This window comes from Coffea arabica, chromosome 5c (genome assembly GCF_036785885.1).
Source record: "Coffea arabica cultivar ET-39 chromosome 5c, Coffea Arabica ET-39 HiFi, whole genome shotgun sequence".
Taxonomy (NCBI): domain Eukaryota; kingdom Viridiplantae; phylum Streptophyta; class Magnoliopsida; order Gentianales; family Rubiaceae; genus Coffea; species Coffea arabica.
This window is the reverse complement of record NC_092319.1, coordinates 46191261-46212176: the sequence shown is the minus strand read 5'-3', so window position 1 is coordinate 46212176 and position 20916 is coordinate 46191261. Positions and strand designations below refer to the sequence as shown.

General features: G+C 37.0%; 3 protein-coding genes across 3 annotated transcripts; 1 reads left to right on the top strand and 2 right to left on the bottom strand.

Moving 5' to 3' along the window:
• The first annotated feature begins 1508 nt into the window (after nucleotides 1–1508).
• On the top strand, nucleotides 1509–4575 carry LOC113688778 (basic leucine zipper 34). The gene is made up of 4 exons (XM_027206573.2): nucleotides 1509–2291; nucleotides 2465–2555; nucleotides 2675–2801; nucleotides 3291–4575. The coding sequence occupies exons 1-4, from the start codon at nucleotides 1732–1734 to the stop codon at nucleotides 3452–3454; spliced, it is 942 nt and encodes a 313-aa protein (XP_027062374.1). The 5' UTR covers nucleotides 1509–1731; the 3' UTR covers nucleotides 3455–4575.
• Nucleotides 4576–5179: 604 nt separating this feature from the next.
• Nucleotides 5180–8812, bottom strand: LOC113690074 (glutamate receptor 2.7). Its single transcript, XM_027207891.2, has 5 exons — nucleotides 8366–8812; nucleotides 6977–8223; nucleotides 6402–6711; nucleotides 5922–6319; nucleotides 5180–5760 (listed from the first exon to the last, which is right to left on the bottom strand). Exons 1-5 carry the CDS (start codon nucleotides 8655–8657, stop codon nucleotides 5377–5379), a joined length of 2631 nt encoding a protein of 876 aa, XP_027063692.1. The 5' UTR covers nucleotides 8658–8812; the 3' UTR covers nucleotides 5180–5376.
• A 3045-nt stretch (nucleotides 8813–11857) lies between these two features.
• Nucleotides 11858–20581, bottom strand: LOC113689596 (glutamate receptor 2.7-like). Its single transcript, XM_072050141.1, has 5 exons — nucleotides 19661–20581; nucleotides 19057–19245; nucleotides 13303–14577; nucleotides 12477–12786; nucleotides 11858–12388 (listed from the first exon to the last, which is right to left on the bottom strand). Exons 1-5 carry the CDS (start codon nucleotides 19802–19804, stop codon nucleotides 11907–11909), a joined length of 2400 nt encoding a protein of 799 aa, XP_071906242.1. The 5' UTR covers nucleotides 19805–20581; the 3' UTR covers nucleotides 11858–11906.
• Nucleotides 20582–20916: the final 335 nt, after the last annotated feature.

The window sequence follows — 20916 nt, the reverse complement described above, 5'->3', positions numbered from 1 at the left end:
AATTAATTAATGGCTTGATGGAAGCTACCAAGAAGGAAGAGAGAGAGAGAAGCAAATGGGACCTATGCCCTCCATGTGAGTCTGATTTGGGGACAAAGCGAAGAAAGGTGTTGTTTTTGGGGTTCTTAAAAAGAGTTCACATGGGGGAGGAAGACATTGTGCTCGCTCACACCCTTCCTTTTCTTTCACAGCTCATCCTCTCTAGATTGCTCTTATGCTCCCACTCTTCCACCGTCCATTGCTTTTATCCGACTTCCTCCTCCGGCCTTCTCATGGATGGCTCCTGCACCAGCCCATTCAATTGTATAGTTGTAGGCAGCTACACGAACTTTGCAGAATTTTTTTTTTTGTCACGTTCAGTTATTCTAAAGCGAAATTTGCCAGTAACAGTCATCATCAAAGATATTAGTGCAAAAAAAAGGTGAGAAGGCATTTAAACCAAGTTGTATGACTTAGGCCCCGTCTGGCAAATGAGTTTTTTGAGTGTTTGTCTAAAACTTTATTGTAGAAGTTGTAAGAAAAATTTTTACAGTGTGTAAATTTTTGGATATTTTGAAGTGTATAGTTTAAAATTTTTGAGAAATTTTTTGAGATTACTGTAACTAAAGTTGTTAAAAAACTTGTAGCAGACAAATTTGACAAAAAACCTTGCTTGCCAAACGGGCCGTTAGTTTGACATTTGATCAAGGAGGAGAACAAAAGATTGAAGTGGATACACGTACGTAATCCACATTTTTATATATAATAACAAAATGTACACCGTAATAACTTCGATCATAATCCAATCTAAACATATTCAATCGAATTTCTAGAGCTCAAAAGTCATCTTTCCTAATCAATGAATAGTAACTTAATATAAAAAAAAAGATTAATCATCTAATACACTGACAGTGTATGCACTTTCATCATTGGATGCATGGCACATAATCCAAATGATGAAAGAGTATACACTGTTAGTGTCAGTGTATATAAGATTTACTCGTTAAAAAAAATATCTCCGTCGCATATTCAAAGGCTAATATTACAGTTATGAATGGATCTGAGTCTAACAGATGTCCATCGGTTATTCATTGATTAAGATGATGTAGTATTGCATGCATTTATCATCTAATTATTGAGAGGCTAAGGGATGATGCGTTGGAACCGCCCAAGAAATAAAAACTCCTATACGAATGATCCTCTCCCTATCATATGTGATCTTGAATTTGCATGCTAGTAATAATTTTAATAGAGCTGAGGGTCAAGCAAGCCCATGGGTCACATTGGCACGTGGTGGCTGATTCCTCCTCCAGTTATTAAACTTACCACTGCGACTTTCCTGTGAAATCCCTCCCAAATAGCTGTAGCTAGCTGTCCCAATCCCACCATCCCATGTGCTTTCCCCCCGTCTCCTCCTTCCCTACCCATCCCCTCCCCCTCCTCCTCCCCCCCCCCCCCCCCCCCTCCAAAATCTCTGGGCCTTCAAATTAGTACCACCACCAACAGTTAACCAACGTTACCTACAAAAAACCAGAACCATCGCAAAATGTTCTATTATTGCACCACTTTTTGACCTCCCCCTTCGTTCCAATCCCCATTCCCAACCCACATATAACCACCCCTTCCTAAATTTTCTCAGGACTCAATCCCTGAATTTCTACCCAAGATCTTGTGTCATCAAATCAGTCCCTAATTGTAGTAATTCGATTCTTTTCTTTCTTTTTTTTTGGGCCAAATTTTACACATTAATGCATGGCGCAGCTTCCGCCAAAAGTTCCATCCATGACACAAAATTGGTATCCTTCCTTCCCTTTCCAGATGATGCCATTGCCTCCTCCTCCAACAACTGCCCAGCAGAATTCTTGGGTTGATGAATTCCTAGACTTCTCGTCCGCTCGGAGGAGCTCTCACCGGAGGTCCGTGAGCGATTCCGTTGCCTTCGTGGAGGCTCCATTCGTCGAAGAATGCAGAAACGCTGATAATCCAACAAACATCAGTGTTACATGCAACGGTCATAATTTTGATGGATTGGATGATGAGCAACTCAGGAACATGTTCTCCGACGATATTGCCACCAAGGAGCTTCCGCCTTTGTCATCATCCGATCCAGCCAGCACTAATCCGTCCACCCCATCTGATCAAAACAGCGAAAATGATGAGAAGAATGCAGCAGCTCAAGAAAACCCAAATTTGCAGCCAAAAAATGAGCCAGGGGAAGTGGACATCTCAACCAAACGGGAAACAGAAACACAAACGGAATCCCCAGCCAATCCTTCCGCAGATGCTATTGTCGATCCGAAGAGAATAAAGAGGTAAATTCTTGAGGGCCCTCATCTTAAAACTACCAAAACGTCATCGCACAATTATGTATATACATCTATATCCAACGTCAAGATGTAATTTTTTATCGTGCATGGACTGTATATTTTCAGATTTTCTTTTACTGTTAGCTAAAGTAGCTTTTGTTTGCGTTTCTAATGATCAGAATTCTTGCTAATCGCCAATCAGCTCAGAGATCAAGAGTAAGGAAGCTACAATACATTTCAGAGCTTGAAAGGAGTGTCACAACACTGCAGGTATGTATATATCTTTACAATAAATCTTCAAAATTAGTTCTTTTATCTTCTTGTAACTGATTGATTAACTTTTGTCGACTTTAACGAGTCTTCTTGTGTATTTCTGGTGGGTTATGCAGACAGAAGTATCGGCATTATCTCCAAGGGTTGCATTCTTGGATCATCAGAGATTGGTTCTTAATGTTGATAATAGTGCTCTTAAGCAACGCATTGCTGCTCTAGCTCAAGATAAAATATTCAAAGATGGTAAGAGCTCAAATTTTATCATTTGATTGCCCGTTTTCTGCTATGTGATAGCTGATAGTTTCTCATTTTACGAGCCCAGAAAATTTTGCATAATCGATGAACGTTCCATGCTTTTGTAGTGAAGAAGCCAGATGGACTTGCATGTACCCAAGTTAAAAATCCCTCACACTTTTAACGTCATTAACATAGATTACTCTTATTATACTGACACAACAAGTCAATTAGTCACATTTTCAATTCAAATTCCAATGAGGAAAACATTGAATAATGCATCATAAGTAGTAGTTAAGTGACTTAACTTTGACGTGAAGACATCACACACATTTTTTACGCACTAAGATAGATCTAGGCTACATGCATATAGGTGATACAATACAACAGGATTTTGCTATTAGTGTAGTTTTTACCTTTCTTGGTTTTGGTAAGAGCGTTTTAGTCAACTTTTTATTGTTGATTAAGAGTAATTTGCTACTGTGTGCACTTACACAGCCCATCAAGAAGCATTGAGGAAAGAGATAGAGAGATTAAGGCACATATATCATGAGCAGAACATGCAGATGATGTCTAAGAAAGCCGCTGATGAAGCATCCCCACCACCGCTACCACAACCACAACCAAACCTTAACAAGACTTGTGGTACGGACCAAGAATAGTTCCTCTTGTAATTATGGAGAATTGGAGATGATGAGAAGAGGAGGAGATGATAGAGCTTAGTAGAGGACCCAAAGTGATGAGAGGCCATGGTTCAATCAGCCAACCTGCTCAATCACGTGATGTGTTCTACCCTTCCAGTGTTAACAAGTGGACCCTTAGACAAAGCTTGCTGGAGTGGGGATTGGAATTTTTTTTTTTTTTTTTTTTTTTGCTTTTCTTCCCACCCTTCTTTCCCTACTTTTGGGTGATTGTGCTAGAGATTTATATGTGTGCGCTCTTAGCTAGGATGGCATGCATGGTGATAAAATGATTTCACATAATTAATGATTTTGTTCTTTTTTTTTTTTGTTATATATATATATGTATAACATTAGGAAATGGGCACCACTACCTCAAATTTGTATGGATTTATTTAATTTGGGTAGTTGGTCGCTTGCTGAATTGCAAGAAAAAAAAAAAAAACAAAAGTGTTGAAAGCTTTGATTGGCTTCCTTTGTGATCCTTAACCTTTTTAAATTGTTCATCATCCGCCTGTTTCCCTTTTCGGTTGTTGCAACTTTTGGGGATAAAGATGATGGATATGTAGGGTTGTAAACTATTATGGGGTTGCAGAAGGAAGTGGGAATGTCAGAGTAGGATTAGAAATTTAGCTTTTGGAGATTTTTTTTTTTTATAAAGAAAAAATTTATTCTGGTGTTGTAATCTTGGATGCCTTCTGGTATCATGAAAATAGAAGGTTGGGGGAGGGGGGAATGGAGAAATCTTTTGTTTGCTTGTGAAATTTACAAGGTGTCTTCGATTTCCAAATAATGTACATGTCTTTTTCATTTTTAATACTATCATTAATTCATTGTGCTGAGGATCTCCGCAGATTATTTTATTATGCAGGTAACGGACCATCTCCGCATGTTTCTTTGACTCGGTTTAGCCCATCCCTCAAAACCGCCTATTAGGCCCTCTTTGAAATCAAGGATGATGATGCTACAGCCCAATCTTAATCCGATATGTCTCTTTGTGGTCATGTTTCATTGCAAGTTGCAACGGTGGATAATTTGTGAAGTATCCTATAATTTTACGTGCAAGGTTGTCATCAGTAGTTCTTAGTGCTAATCATTTTATTGAAAAGAAAATTACACCATATCAACGACTGACTGATGATGATTGGGAATCTAAAATTACTACATTAGCAGCACAAACTCTGTACATGAATACTTTCATAACTTTGTACAGTGTATATTGTATGATGATGCACTTAATCAAATTAATTAATTGTGGTAGTCATTAGTTTAGTTTCTCGTCTCTCTCTCGCACCCCACGTCTCCTCTCCCTCCAATCTTTGCCATGGGTGCTCACGGGAGTTTCTTGCTCTGGGCAGTACAATTAAGATTTTGCTCTCTTCATTGTAATTCTTTTTATTTTGTCTTTGTCCTTTATGAATCAAACAAGTGCAGTAGCTTCCTTTTCTTTCAAAAAGCATCAAAGCACAATTTACAAAACCAACGAAAACATTAGTGCGAGTACTCAAAAGATGTATAAGGGCAACAAAATAGAGAGTGATCATCATCATCAATTTACTAATGCACTACAATCATCATTTTCTCTTCTCAATGCTGTCGCCAATTCAAACCAATATTTTAAAGTCAACCCAATATTCATACCTGACCATTGTAAGAATAGCAATCACAACAAAAGTTTCAGCAGCTGCTCATAGGGGATCATGAAAGTCTCTGAATCAATGTCAAACTTTAACATAACGCATAACAAAATACATTTTTGGGTTATATATTATACATTTCATTTATTTATATGGGGATGGGGCGAGCGTATGCTCTCCCACCCGGTTTTTTGGCAGGGAAATAATCCCCATCCCATTCCTCCCATCCCATTTCTACCCCCACAGGAATTTGCCCTGTTCTCATTCCTAAACATGACTTGAAGCATCCACGGGGGGTTCAGCAAGGCTAACATTTCTTGGAAATTGGGCTCTTTTATTCCTCCAGTGTTTCAGCACCAACAGCATTAGCAGCCAGATTCGTTTATGTTCAGGCATAGCAGTGTTGTCCGCCTCATATTTGGAATGAACAAAGTATATTGCCAGGGCTGCTGTTGATGTTCCTCCTGTAAACATGAATAGTATGTAGAAGCTGCTGGGGCTTAGCCTTAGAGTTTCACTCTCTGATTCAATCTCCACACATTTCTCAATAGCTGTCATATTGTCCTCTAATTCTTTTAGCCTCCCGCTTTCGAACACCTTCAGCAACGCCTCATCCATGTCCGCAATCAGTGGAGATCCTTTAGAAAATGCCTGAGACAAATATGTCCACAAACATTGCCCTCAAATTATTTGAATTAACTGTACAGATTATAGTATCTTATATAAGATGCTAATTGTCAAGATTTTGAAAGTATGTTCTGCCCTTTAGTATGCCATGTAACCTAAATAGACAGATAGGAAAAGAGCATTACAAATCCATAACCTCCAGCTTTGTATGTTGGACCTGCTGTCATAAAGCTCTTGCAGTATTTCCCAAGGAAAACTTTAGAAGTAGGAACCTCAAGAAATGCTCCAGCAATTCTACCATTCTTAAGATCTTCAGCACATTCTTCGAATGATGAAAAATTCTTGATGTTGTTTGGATTGAAGTGTAAGACATTCAATAGATAACTTCTGACAAAAGCTTTCGAGGAGTGCCCAATTACTGCATTGCTATTTCTTAGTGTCTCAATGTTTGCCACCTTAGGTTCAAGCCTAGGGAGAGTTAGCATGCTGGTTAGACTTGCCGTGTAGCTTTGTGATATGATAACTGCAACGAACAACCACACCACTGTTGCCATCCGTGACAAGTTGCTATGCAGCCTATCACCTGTGCTTGAGGTGAAAATTTATTACTATCATGAAATTGTTATGTGTTTCTTGTTGCAATCAATTGATTTCAAGAAAGTTACCGTGTAACGAGAATATTGTCGCAAAGGCCAACCAGAGCAGTGTTCCCATCTGATTCAGAGGGGATCCTTTGAGTTCTGGGCAGTAATTTCGTTCTATCATCCATATGACAAAACCATTATAGATATGTACTAATGCTGTAAGCAGCCACATTGCTCTTGTGAACGGCTCCAGGAACAGCCAACCTTTCTTAGATTGTGATTGAGTAGGGACTATCAACACTAGGCCTGATTCAGTGTGAGGTTGAGTGAAGTCTGCATCTACATATCGCTCAGATACAATTGCTATGTCACCGACTGCTGCATCAAAGTTCTGCATGCAAGTGTTGAAATTACTGTTAGATTCTGCCACCAATAAAAGAGAACCTTATTGGAGATAGGAGCAGTTCATTTTTAATGACTCTAATGTTAATGAATTTTTGTGCAGAATTCTGAGTAATTCAAGTATCCAATTCCGTACAGCTCCTTACATTCTGACTCTGCAATTTCCTCAGTGACACTTTGAAATTTAATACAGTTCCATTTGGGATAACGTTACAAAAGGTCGTTCTCAATCACAAAGAACAAAAAATTCTTACCTTTAGTCGAACTTGCTCCAACAGAGCATCATAGGTGCCCTCAAAAGGAATGAAATCATAGTGTAGAAAATACGGCAAATACTTGACAGATTCTCTGAATACATCAACTGAAAAACCTGAGAAAGAGTAACCCTTCGTAATAGGATCAATTTCCACTTTCACAAAATACTTGACAAGGGGTGCACCGGGCACGCCAATTCTTAATGGAGTGGAGACTGTTGGGATGTCCCATCCTTTAGGAGTATCTGGAGGTCCTCCAGGCCAAAATAACTGTCCCAAAACTCCCATAGAGACATTCCATTGGGCTGTCTCATCAACAGACATAGAAAATCCTTTGCCGTATGACCAGAATCCAACTTCTCGATAACTCCTTCCTATAACATTAATAATTTGAAATACAGTTACCGGAGCTAATCTTTGCTCAGAAAAGTGAATTTTTCCACTTACTCCAGTGAAATTTGCCGTTGAAATTTTGTCAAGAAGAAGTTGGTGATTGATGTTGCCTTCCTGCAGTGCTAAAGCCACTGTCCAGATGGCATCATAGGCTTCCAGTGCAGAATTTCCAGGCTCATGGTTCTTCTCTTTAGGGTGCTTCAAGCCAAATTTGTATTGAAACCTTTGGCAGAAATCCTGATACTTCTGCCCTTTGTCATCATAGTAGCTTTTTATTCCAAGTACACCTTGCATTGATGAAATCGTAGATGCATCCATGGAATGGACAAGGCTTGTTAGACTGTCTGTAGTGATCCATACATAGCCTCGTTCCATCATCTTCTTCTCCTTGGCCATGTTAAATAAGCGTTCCCCAAGGGCCAAAGTGACATGAACTACAAAGACTCTACACTGGTCTCTTTTGAGCATATGGAGCTCTTCAGACAGTGTTGAAGCATTAGCAAGAGATGGAAGGGCAGTCAAGTGGCTGATTTGAGCTCCAACTTCTTGCAAGGCATCATAGAGTTGAGGTGTAATTCCATCTGCAGAAGAATCTATGTCCTCATATATGACATTAACCCGGCGCCATCCCCAAGATTGGACAATGGCAGCAACTGCTTTCATTTGTAAATTTTTGCTGGGAGAGGCTTGAACTAGGAATGGCCAACGTTTTGTCCCCCATGAAGGACACGAGTCAGCTAAAGATAGAATGGGAACATCAAATTGAGTGCCAACCTCGGCAACTGAGAATGTTTCTTCCCCTGACCCTGGTCCCAAGATAGCTAGGACTTGCTTCTTCTTGATAAGATGTCGAGCTGCAAACTTAAGATTGTTAATCAAAACTCTATTTAATTATTAGATAGCTGTTCGTTTTGCAATTTGTTTACTTTTTGCCTGAGCTGAACCAACCAATTAGTACCCAAAAAAAAAAAAATTCAAGATAATCCAAAGTATTACCGGCGAGAACCGCCTGTACAGCTTCTCCTTGAGAATTTTTCAGTAGCAGAGTTAAACGTCGTCTTGTCTGGTTGCCTACATCTTCAGCAGCCATCTGCATTGCTACTGCTTCTTCTTTACCTATTCGAGCACTCAAGTCCACAATGGCACCGACGTCTATGCCTTTGACAGCCTCGACATTTTCTGTTTTCGAACTATGCATACCTCCATTGGCCATGAAAATTTGATCAAGATTGATAATGGCCAAGGCGGAAAGGAGGAGTAGAAGAAGATCGGCATACGTAGGAGCCATTGAATAGAGCTGGTTTTACTTCAGACTCTACAGTCCACACTTAACATCTCCTATATTTATCCGCAGGTATTGGAGAATGATTCGTTTGTTGATTGTTCAAAGGATGCCAGTTTCGCGGAAATTCCCATCAAATTGGAGAGGTAAATAGTCACCTCAACATCCCTACTTTCTTTCGAAGACTGGGAAGAACATTTGAAAATCTAAAAATATATACCTTGGTAATATCTAGTGTACAAGTTGAATTAGTGAATACTACTACATTATTTTGATTGCAAAATTGTCGTCGAATTAACTATTAAGCAAGCAACACGAAGAATGTTAAGAGACAATAATATAAGACAAAAATTACCTAAGAGAACAGAATAAAATTTGTGTTTACACGAGAATATAATATATATATATATATATATATATATATATATTCAAAGATCATGACCTGCAGTTGAGCAAATGTTGAAGAGAAAATTCAATTCAGACGAAATGAAATCGGTTTTTTTTTTCTTTCTTTCTGTTTTCAATAATTTAAGCTACTAGATCTTAATTTGGAAAAGAGTTCAAAGATGACCAGTGTGAGAAATTCACTGCTTCGGCTTCCAGAAGAAGTAACTGATCGTGTGCAATACTGCAAAGATGAAACAAAATGAGCATAATCCAATGATCCAAGTCAATATATAGCAGTGACCATAAACAAATGCATGGGAAGTTACATGAGATGTAACGTTCGTAAAAAGCAGAAGCTCAATGGAAGAACTGATGTAGAGAAAATTCCAGGTAAGGTTCATGCAGCTTTCCTTGAAGAAGACTGATGTAGAGGGGCATATATAATATCCAGACGTGACCTTGACCTACTATATGTTTATTGGTGTTCCTGCAGGAAGCTCGTAGTGAGATGCATAATTTATAGGGTTGGTTAGGTAAGTACTACTACTCATTGATATGATGATCCAAAATTTTGGGAAATTAAATAAAAAAAAAAAAAGTAGTTCTGATGCTTGTCTTAGGTGTATAACACAAAATAACATCACACCGTTAAAAAATCAAGCTTAGATACTTGAATCAAAGTCCATAATTGAGTTTGTTTGGATAGACATGATTTCAGATAAAAATAATTTGTTTCACAAATTCCAATCACCTTTTTATCTTTCCAATCACTTTTTATCTCACACACATTACATCACAAAAAATGCTACAGTAATTGTCTCAAATAAACCATCCAAATAAACTCCTAATCCAAACAAACCCACTAGTCTTTCGTTGTAGTCAGGCCATGTAACTTTGAAAAGTCAGACACATTAAATCTCTTTTCGTTGTTATTTTATATAATTTCAGATTTTAAAAATTCGGGAAAGTATTTACAGATGAAAAATTCTCTTTTTCTCTCTTGAGCAATTGAAAATTTTTTAAGGAAAAAATTCTGCGTAAAACCAAACTTTTGCCCCTGCAAAAAATTTAAAATATTTCAAGTTACATATTTAAGTATTAGTTGAATTAGAGTTCCCCCCCCCCCCCCCCCCCCCCCCCTCTCTCGGTCTCTCTCAAAGGAAAGTTTCTGGTTCGACCTATGGATGGAATGATAAATATATCATAAACTAGAGGGATAAGAGGTTAGAATAATGATATGGTTGGAAAAACTAGGCTGTAACTTTCAAAACAACAGCATCCGCAATTTGCTTTCCATTATTATTTCGCTTTCAAAATAAATATTTCTACATATATAGTAAACACTCGAACCTATCAAAGGCCGAGGAAAATGTTGAGCAGACTCAAGAATGAAGAATCTTGTCTGGTTTAGCCAAGACTATCTATCCACCAGCTCCCAATTTTCTTGTTACAGTCATGAAGTCTCACTGCTAACTACCATGCACGCATCATCTGTCTCCATTACAGTCAATCTTTTATAGTATTATTTCGCCGCGGAAACAAAAATTCGTAAGCTCATGTTTATCAACCTGGGATAGGATTCGTTCAGTTGACGAAATGAGATTATTAGTCTTGTCAAAGACAAACTTCCCCGTTCTACACTCCAGACTGGTTTCACAACTTCTCATCCCAGTTCATCATCTAGTATTTACTATTTACAAATGGCTCGGGAGGGAGAGAGAGAGAGAGAGATTGGCTAAATTTCACCTTTCTTGTTGCTTTTAGAAGATTATTAATTGAATACTTTGGTAAACCTAAATAATTGAACAAAAGCAAAAAGGAATTTAAGATGCTTGGAGGGTCAGTCCCCAACAAACACTTTGGACCACCAAAATTAGTTGTTTTGTTCCCTTTTGTTTGCTTCTCTGGCTAGATTTGACGTTAAACTTTAAAAATTTAGAGGACAGGAGCTTCTTCAAAATCGGGACACAGTAAACTCTTGAGAGACCTAGGACTTTCGACAATAAGAATTGGTCAAAGTCCGCGTTATGCAGAGAAGTAATCACCTCAACGAATATCCCATTTATGGCCAACCTCAAGAGTTTCTACAACTACAAGAGTAAGTCAGTCAACATAAAAACGGTCATCCCCTCTCCTTTCCATACTCAACAACTCATAACTGTTGTTCAAGTACCTTAGTAAAAACTGAAGGGGGAGACACAAGATTAATGCACTCCACACATTTGTAATCGCGTTCATAATGTGCATGAAGTAGGGTATGAGATTTGATCAGGAAAAGCAAAAATCATAGGCTGAGGGCTCAAGCCCGTATACATTACGAGAAAATGAAGAAATAATCACAATCCCATGAATGGGGGATTAGCCCTTCTTCTGAATATTTTCCATATGTAGGCTATGTCCGAGCCATAGACTTGCCAAAAGAAAGCAAAATGGTATTTAAAGAAAAGAAAAGAAAAGTGTGCAACGCTTTGATATCTGAATGAATCTCGTGTGATTTTCGTATGGAATGAGACTAGGTCAGAAGAATGAGGTGGAAGCTGCTTGAATGAAGCGCAAGAAATAAGTTTTACGGGGACAACTTGAGAGCCAGAAATTCAGTCCAATTTATGTCATGACTTTGTGGAGATCCTTTTGGGAATGCCTGAGACAAGAATAATCTCGTGATGACGATGATGCTGGATGCAGATCTAAATTTTGCTAATGTACATGTGAGCATCTCATTAAAAAAAAAAAAAGGTGATCTAGTAAGGTTTTCAAGGTTGATGTTTGAACATTCAGATAATTGAGCCCATATCCCACCTAGAATTGTTTGGATTAATTGTTTCAGATTTTATTATGTACAGTAGGCATGGATCATAGTCTTCTAGGCTAACAAAAATTGTAGTAGGCAGAGAAGGAATGGGAAAAATAGCAAACATATACTTCAATGAAGCTAAATGGGTAGAGAATTACATATCCATAACCTCCAAATTTGTATGTTGGGCCTGTTGTCATAAAGCTCTTGCAGTATTTGGCAAGGAAAACTTTAGAAGTAGGAACCTCAAGAAATGCTCCAGCAATTCTACCATTCTTAAGATCTTCAGCACATTCTTTGAATGATGAAAAATTCTTGATGTTGTTTGGGTTGAAATGTAAGACATTCAACAAGTAATCTTTAACAAAAGTTTTTCTCGAGTACCCAATCACTGCATTGCTATTTCTCAGTGTGTCAATGTTTGCAACCTTTGGTTCAAGCCTGGGCACAGTGAGCATCCTTGTAAGACTTGCTGTATAGCTCTGTGATATGATTAGTGCGACAAACAACCACACCAATGTTGCTGCCCTTGACAGGTTGCTATGCAATTTTTCACCTGTCCTCAAAGCAAAAAGATACGTATTAACATTTTCTTATGTTCTCTTTTTTCTTTCAATTAGCTAAATTGGATTTTGAATGTTTACCTTGTGGTGAAAATAATGTAGCAAAAGCCAACCAGAGCAGAGTTCCAATCTGATTCAAAGGTGATCCTTTCAATTCTGAGCAGTAATTTCGTTCAATCATCCATATGACAAAACCATTGTAAACATTTATTGATGCTATAAGGAACCACATTGCTTTTGTGGACGGCTTCAGGAACAGCCAACTCCTGTTAGATTGTGATTGAATGGGGACTATCAACACAAGCCCTGATTCAATGTGAGGATGCGTGAAATCTGCATCTACACATCGCTTGGATATTATTGCTATGTCGCCAACTGCTGCATCAAAGTTCTGCATGAAGCATATCAAGTTCAATTGGATCCAAAGGTCAATTATATGAACATTAAATAACTATTAGTTCATTTATGATGTCTGATCTTCCTATTCACGAAGAACCAATGTAATAGGCTGATTGCCTGTGCCTATAAAGAGCTGAAGATTAGTTATGGATCCGAATCATTAACCACTTGGGATCCTCGGTGACATGTTTTCTATGCCAACCCAATGCCACCTATAATATTGTGCCAAGTGTCATGTTATTATTTATACTTGTGTTAAACCAAACCAAGTTGAATTATTAGAAAATTAAAGTGTAAATAATAACAGGACACTTGGCGCAATACTATAGGTGGCATTGAATTGACATAGAAAAACATGTCACCGAGGATCCCAAGTGTTCATTAACATGTCCTTCAATGTTGCCTCTGCAATTTGCTCTAGGAGACTATGAAATATAGTTGTCCAATTTGAGATAAATTGGTCAAAAAACAAAACATTGAACGAAGTTTAAAAAAAAAATAGACTGACCTTTAATCGAACTTGCTCCACTAGAGCATCATAGGTGCCGTCAAATGGAATGAAACTGTATGGTAGAAAATATGGCAAATAACTTACAGTTTCTTTGAATACATCAATTGAAAATCCAGACACAGCATAACTCTTTGTCAATGGATCATATTCCACATCAACGAAGCGCTTGATCAGGGATGCATTAGGCACGCCAATTCTCATTGCATTGGCAACAGTTGCGATGTCCCACCCTCTTGGAGCATTCAGAGGTCCTCCAGGCCAAAACAACTTTCCGAAAATTTCCATCGAGACATTGTTTTTGGCATTCTCACCAACTTCCACAGAAAATCCTATTCCATCTGACCAGATTCCAAGTTCTAAATAACTCCTTCCAACAACGTTGATTATTCGAAATATATTCACAGATGGAGCTAATATTTGCTCAGAAAACTGAATTTTACCACTTAATCCGCTGAAATCTGTGATGGAAAGCTTGTCAAGAAGATGTTGGTGATTGATTTTGCCTTCTTTCATTGCTAAAGCCACGGTCCAGGTGGCATCGTAGGCTTCTAGTGCAGAAATTCCAGGCTCATGGTTCTTTTCTTCGGCGTACTTCAAGCCAAATTCATATTGAAATCTTCCATAGAAATCCTGATACTTCCGCTCTTTATCATGATAATATCTCTCTACTCCAAGTACACCTTGCATCGATGACATCATGGAGACGTCCATTGAATGGACAAGGCCTGTTACACTGTCTGTGGTGATCCACACATAACATTGTTCCATCATCTTCATCCCCTTGGCCATTTGAAATATGCGTTCTGCTAAGGCCAAAGAAGCATGAACTACAAAGATTCTACATTGTTCTGCCTTAAGCTTCGCAAGCTCCCCGCACAACATTGAAGCATTTGGAAAAGATGGAAGGGCTGTAAGATGACTAATTTGAGCTCCAACTTCCTGCAAGGCGTCATACAGATGAGGTGTTATTCCATTTACAGCAGAATCTGTATCCTCATAAATGACATTAACCCGGCGCCATCCCCAGGACTGGACCATAGCAGCCACCGCTTTCATTTGCAAATATTTGCTGGGAGAAGCTTGAATAAAGAATGGCCAACGTTCGGTGGCCCATGAAGGGCATGGATCAGCAAAAGAAAGAGTAGGGATGCCATATTGATTCCCAAGCTCAGCAACTGAGGATGTTTCTTCCCATGATCTTGATCCCAAAATGACTTGGGCCTTCTTCTTCTTGATAAGATCCCTAGCTACAATACGATGGAAACAAGACAATTAGTATCGTACTTAATTAATTGCATGGAGTTGTTCTTTTCTCATCGTTGTAGTTTATATAAATTCCGGTTACTTTAATCGTATTATAAGATGCTTTAGCTCAAGCAATCATTCAATGTTCACGACAAACACTTCAACAGTATCCAAGGAAAAGAAAATGCATATATACCAGAAAGAGTCGCCTGGACAGCTTTCCCTCGAGAGTTTTTTACTAGAAGAGTATATGTCTTGACTTACCATTATACACTTGACTATATATTTTAGCAAGTGTAGCTGCACTATCACAATGGATTGAGATAGACGATAAAGGTGTTGGCCAAAATGGTATATCACAAAGTAAATTACATAGCCATTCAACTTCTTTACAAGCCGAAGCAAGTGCTACAAATTCTGCTGCCATTGTTGGATCGGTGATACAAGTCTGTTTCTTAGAACCCCAAGAAACTACACCTTCACCAAGTATAAAGATTCAACCACTTGTCGACGAGTGATCATCTTTATTGGTGATCCAACTAGCATCTGAAAATCCTTCTAAAACTGAAGGATAACCGGTATAATATATATAATAATCCTTAGTGATCTTTAAATATTTTAAAATTCTGGTTACACCTTGCCAATATAACCTACTAGGGTTACTTGTATGTCTGCTCAATACACCAACTACATATGCAATATCAGGTCTAGTACAAGTCATTGCATACATTAAGCACCCTATAACCTTAGCATATTCCATTTGAGATTTTGGATCCCCCTCATTTTTCACAAAGTTTATTTTGGGATCCAATGGTGTTGAGGCTGGAATACAATCACTTTGATTGAATTTGTTAAGAACCTTTTCAATATAATGTGATTGAAACAACATTATATTGTTACCATGTTTGAAGATTCTTATACCAAGAATAACATCTGCTTCACCCATATCTTTCATGTCAAATTTGCTTGAAAACAAAATTTTTGTGACTTCAACTTGTTCCAAGTCAGTCCCAAAAATTAACATGTCATCAACATATAAACAAATTATGACACTTTTGCCATCACTAAACTTGCTATAAATACATTTATCAGATTCATTTATTTTGAATCCACTAGCAAGAATAACTTGGTCAAATTTCTGATGCCATTGCTTCAGTGCTTGTTTTAGTCCATATAAAGACTTTACAAGTTTACACACCTTATGCTCTTGATCAGGTATCACAAACCCATCGGGTTACTCCATATATACTTTTTCATTCAAATCACCATTCAAAAATGCTGTTTTAACATTCATTTGGTGAATAACTAGATTTTGGATAGAAGTTATAGCAAGTAGCACTCTAATTGTAGCAATTCTAGCTACTGGAAAATATGTGTCAAAATAGTCCACACCATACTTTTGTGTGAACCTTTTGGCAATCAACCTGGTCTTGAATTTATCAATAGTTTCATCGATTTTCATTTTCTTCTTGAAGATCCACTTACAACCGATTGGTTTTGAACCAGGTGGTAAGTCTACTAATTTTCAGGATTTATTATCCATGATTGAGTCCATCTCATCATTAATAGCTTCCTTCCAAAAGGAACATCTTGTGAGTTCATTGCTTCTTCATAGATTTTGGAATCAGCCTCAATATTGAAGCAATATGAAATTTGGTTGCTAACTGTATCTCTAGTTCCTTCAACTAGATACATATAAAAGTTCGAACCGAAGTCTTTTGACTTTCTAATTCTTTTGCTCCTTCTCAATTCAATGGTTTCATTTTCATCATCTTTTGTTAATTCACATAGTTTTGGAATAACATCTTTTATAGAGGTGAACCTATTCTCTTCAAAAATAGCATCTCTAGATTCAATTATGGTATTAACCAAAATTGAATCATTAGGTTCAATTACTATGAACCTATATGCTTTGCTATTTTGTGCATATTCTAAGAATATACACTCCACACCTCTTTCTCCCAATTTTCTTTTTTTCGGTTCTGGGAGTTTTACAACAGCCCTACAATTCCAAACTTTCAAATAGTTTAGGTTGGGTTTTTTTTTATTCCACAATTCATAAGGGGTTATAGAACTCCTTTTATTAGAAACTCTATTTAGGATATGACAAACCGTTAACAAGGTTTCACCCCAAAATTATTGGCTTAGTCCAGATTTTGACAAAAGTGCATTAATCATTTCTGTCAATACACAATTTTTTCTCTCGGCTACACCATTTTACTGTGGTGTATAAGGAGTAGTCACCTCATGTTTTATCCCAACAGACTCAAAATAGGTAATATCATAATACTCTCCACCTCTATCTGTTTTTAGATATTTGATAAAGAATTCACAATGAAGTTCAACTTCTGATTTGTATGTCTTAAATTTTTGCAATGTTTCACTTTTTGAATGTAACAAGAAAACATGACAGTATCTACTATAATCATCAATAAAAGTTACAAAGTAATTTTTACCACCCAAAGTAGGAGTACCATGCAAATCACATACATCACTATGAATAAGATCCAAGATTTTAAATGATCTTTCAACCTTAGAAAATGAATTTTTTGTGATTTTCGCTAGCATGCATGTTCTGCATTTTCCTTCAATCTTATCACAATATGGCAGCAAATCAAGTCTCATCATTTCATGCATTCTTTTATAATTAACATGACCAATCCCATTATGTCACAATTCAAAAAAAGACTCAACCAAATACGAAGAAACAATATCATTCTTATTATTTCTAATAGCAAGTACATTCAGCTTAAACATCCTTTTGCAAAGATAACCCTTGCTTACAAACATACCACCTTTAGACAAAATAAATTTGTCAGCCTCAAACACAAGTCTAAAGCCAAATTTATTTAACAAACCAGCCGACACCAAGCTTTTCCTAACTTTCGGTACATAATACACATTTGTCAAGGTTACAACATTGCCATAAGTAAATTTTAATTCTATTTCTCCAATGCCTTGAACCGAAATTGTAGCAGAATTTTGCATTGTAAACAGCGGTGCTCTCATCCACCGATTTTATGGATTTGAAGAACGTTCTATTGTTGCACACGTGTCGCGTAGCTTCAGAATCAACCCACCAAGTAAAATCATTTTCAATCATATTGATTTCAGAGATCATTGCCATAAGATTTTTGCTTGTGTTTTGGGAAGACTCTTGCTTCTTTTTTTTGTTTTGAAGAATCTTGCACTCGGACTTATAATGTCCCTCTTTCTTGCAATAGAAGTATTGTCTTTTCTTTTTTTTCTTGGACTGATTCTTGGGTTGTTGGCTCTTCTTGCATCCTTGAGATTTTTCAGTTTGTCTCTCTTCAATCACATGTACTTTTGAAGTAGAATCTTTGTTCTCTTCAGGGATTTGAGTATCCTTCTTTTCTTGCATGCGAATTTTCTCTTCTATTCAAAGAGATTTAGCAAGAATCTCAAGAGAGATATCCTCTTTCTTATGTTTGAAGTCTCTCTTGAAATCTTTTCAAGAAGGTGGTAACTTATCTATCATAGAGCAAATAATTATGGCTTCATCCATGTGTAGATTATGTTGTGTGAAGTGATTAAAAAGTCTTTCAATCTCACTAAATTGCTCCATAATAGACTTACTATCTACCATTTTATAATTATTAAAAGATGAGACAAGAAACTTCTTACTTGTAGCATCTTCTTGCATGTACTTGGATTCCAAACGATCCCAAAGTTCTTGGGTTGTAGTAATTGAATGGTAGATATCAAACAAGCTCAAACAAGCTGTCACTCATGGTATTGAGGATGTGACCACGGCATATTTCATCGTCGTTCTCCCATTTTTTACGTTTTCGGATGTCTTCAAGAGTTTATTTCTCAGGATTGATCAATGATTTTGGTATGGTCAAAACATAGACCACTTTGAGTGCAGTGAGAAGGAAACGAATACGTTTTTGCCAACGAATGAAATTTTCTCCATCAAACCTCTCAAGCTTGACAATGTTGGATGCCAACTCTTTCAAGGTACCAGCCATTGTAGAGTATCAAATAAAAGCTAAAAAATGTTGGGTAAATAGTAAAGGACTGACAAATATGGTGACAAGAATTGGTTTCAAATCGTGATAGATATCATTTTTCTTTAGGATTTATTTGTCCGGTATAACGTGCAATAATCTTGGACAAATATCTTTTAGGATAAGATGAAATTTGTTTGTGTTAAACTCTTACACAAAGCAAGACAAATCCTTTGTGAACTAATGAGTGCTTTCGAGAGAGTATACAATAGTAAGAAAGTGATTTTCTACAATAAATCACTCTCTACTTGACCTCTTTATATAGCAAGATTGTTTGAGAAACAAAAGAACTCATTAAATACTTGTATGAATAGATTCAAAGTATTGTTTACAAATTCATGCACTTTAATTCATGCACCTCATGATCTTAAGATCAAAATATGAATCTATCCTTTCATTCAAGAATTCTCATATACATGAACACATTCATAAATGAATGTACATAGTAGAAATATTCACAATACTATACATGTACCAAAAAACATGAATATACATTAATTACATGTATGTACAACATACAAATTTTAAAAAATTTCCAACAAAGAATCACCTTTTGTTTTGTCTGGTTGTAGACATCTTCAACGGCCATGTCCATTGCTACTATCTCTTCTTTACCTATGCGGATATTGTGATCAACAATTGCACCTATCATGCCTTTGACAGCCTGAATATTTTTTATTGGAAAACTTGTCAAATTAGTCCCTAACATTTTCACAAAACACTTTTTTAGTCCCTAATATTTAAAATCAGCCAGAATAGTTCCTAACATATAAATTATGAGCCAGTTTAGTTCTAATGCTCGTATTTACTCTTTTTTCCGGTTAAAAATAGTACACCGACATAATTTCAAGGGCAAAATTGAAAAAATTCATTAATCCACAATTTTGCGGCCCTCAAATTCTTCCACCGCTTCTTCAATTGATTCTCAACCTACTGCTACTAGGATGGAGAATAAACAAGAATAATTGAATGAAAAGACAGAAATATCAAAGACACCAAAAAGAAGTTTCAAGAAATATCAAAGCCACCAAAAAAAAAGTTTCAATCTCGAACAGAAGATTAATGAGAAATCTACTAACCTGGCTAGAGGCTATGACAACAGGGTCAATCATGAGTTGTCCAGAAAGAGGACATCTAAATTCCGGAGATGGAAAATTAAGCAAAAGGCTTTGTGGGTTGGAAAGCTTCAGCTTCAATTCTTTCAAACAAGACAGAGCCTGCATCTGTCACAACCAGCGGCTTCCAATGCATAACCATCTTCTTCCACAATACTCTGTACCAATATATGCAATTCCCTCATATTGATTGCTCAAATTTGGTAAGAAAGCTGTTGGAGCATTTTGGCAAGTCCACAGGCTATCTTTGCTTGAACAGAGCCCGTATTCCTTCGTCTCTATTCAGCCATTGACCCAATCTCTTCTTCTGCTTCTGACTTCGTAAAATCATGCGTCCTTGCTCCTCTTAACCAAGGAATCAGCAACATGGGTTCTCTCAGGCAGCTATGGTTATTGAGAAGAAGACCCTTTTCAGTTTGGAAATCTCTGAATTCGATATCAATTTCAACAAAGAATTTATTTTTATCTTCTTATTTGGCAAAGAATTCTCTGCACCTTCTTAAACCCACAAAGCCTTTGGAAAGTTTCAACACAAGGGTGAGAATCAATTGAAGAAGTGGTGGAAGAGTTTGAGGGATGCAAAATTATAGATTAATGAATTTTTTCAATTTTGTTCTTGAAATTATGCCAGTGTACTATTTTTAGGTGGAAAAAAGAGCAAATACGAGCATTAGAGCCAAATTGACTCATAATTTATATGTTAGGAACTATTCTAGTTGATTTTAAATATTAGGAACTAAAAAAGTGTTTTGTGAAAATATTAGGGACCAATTTGACAAATTTTCCTTTTTTGTTTTCTCCTCGTGCATACTTCCGCTGGCCATTGAAACTTGTTCAAGATTTGAAAAGGCCAAGGCGGAAAGGAACAGTAGGAGATAAGGAGATATTTCCATTGGGTGGCTGGATCTAAGTTCCAACTAAAGCCGCCACTTCCTCCTATATATTTATAGAGCACGGACAATGATTGCTTTTTCAACTTTGAATGAATGGAGGGAAGACAGTTTCCTGGAAATTCTACTGTAGATTTAAGTCTTGTTATTAAATTGCACTAAAATTTTGTCCCCGTACTTAGTCCTTTGAACTTTCAAAACTGTACCTAACAAGGTGCCATCTCCACTTATTAAACTACTCCATTAAACTCATGAAAAGTAAGAGCACATGCCATGTATAGATAACTAAATATATTCATGGTATTGAATGGATTAATAGTTGATTTGTGA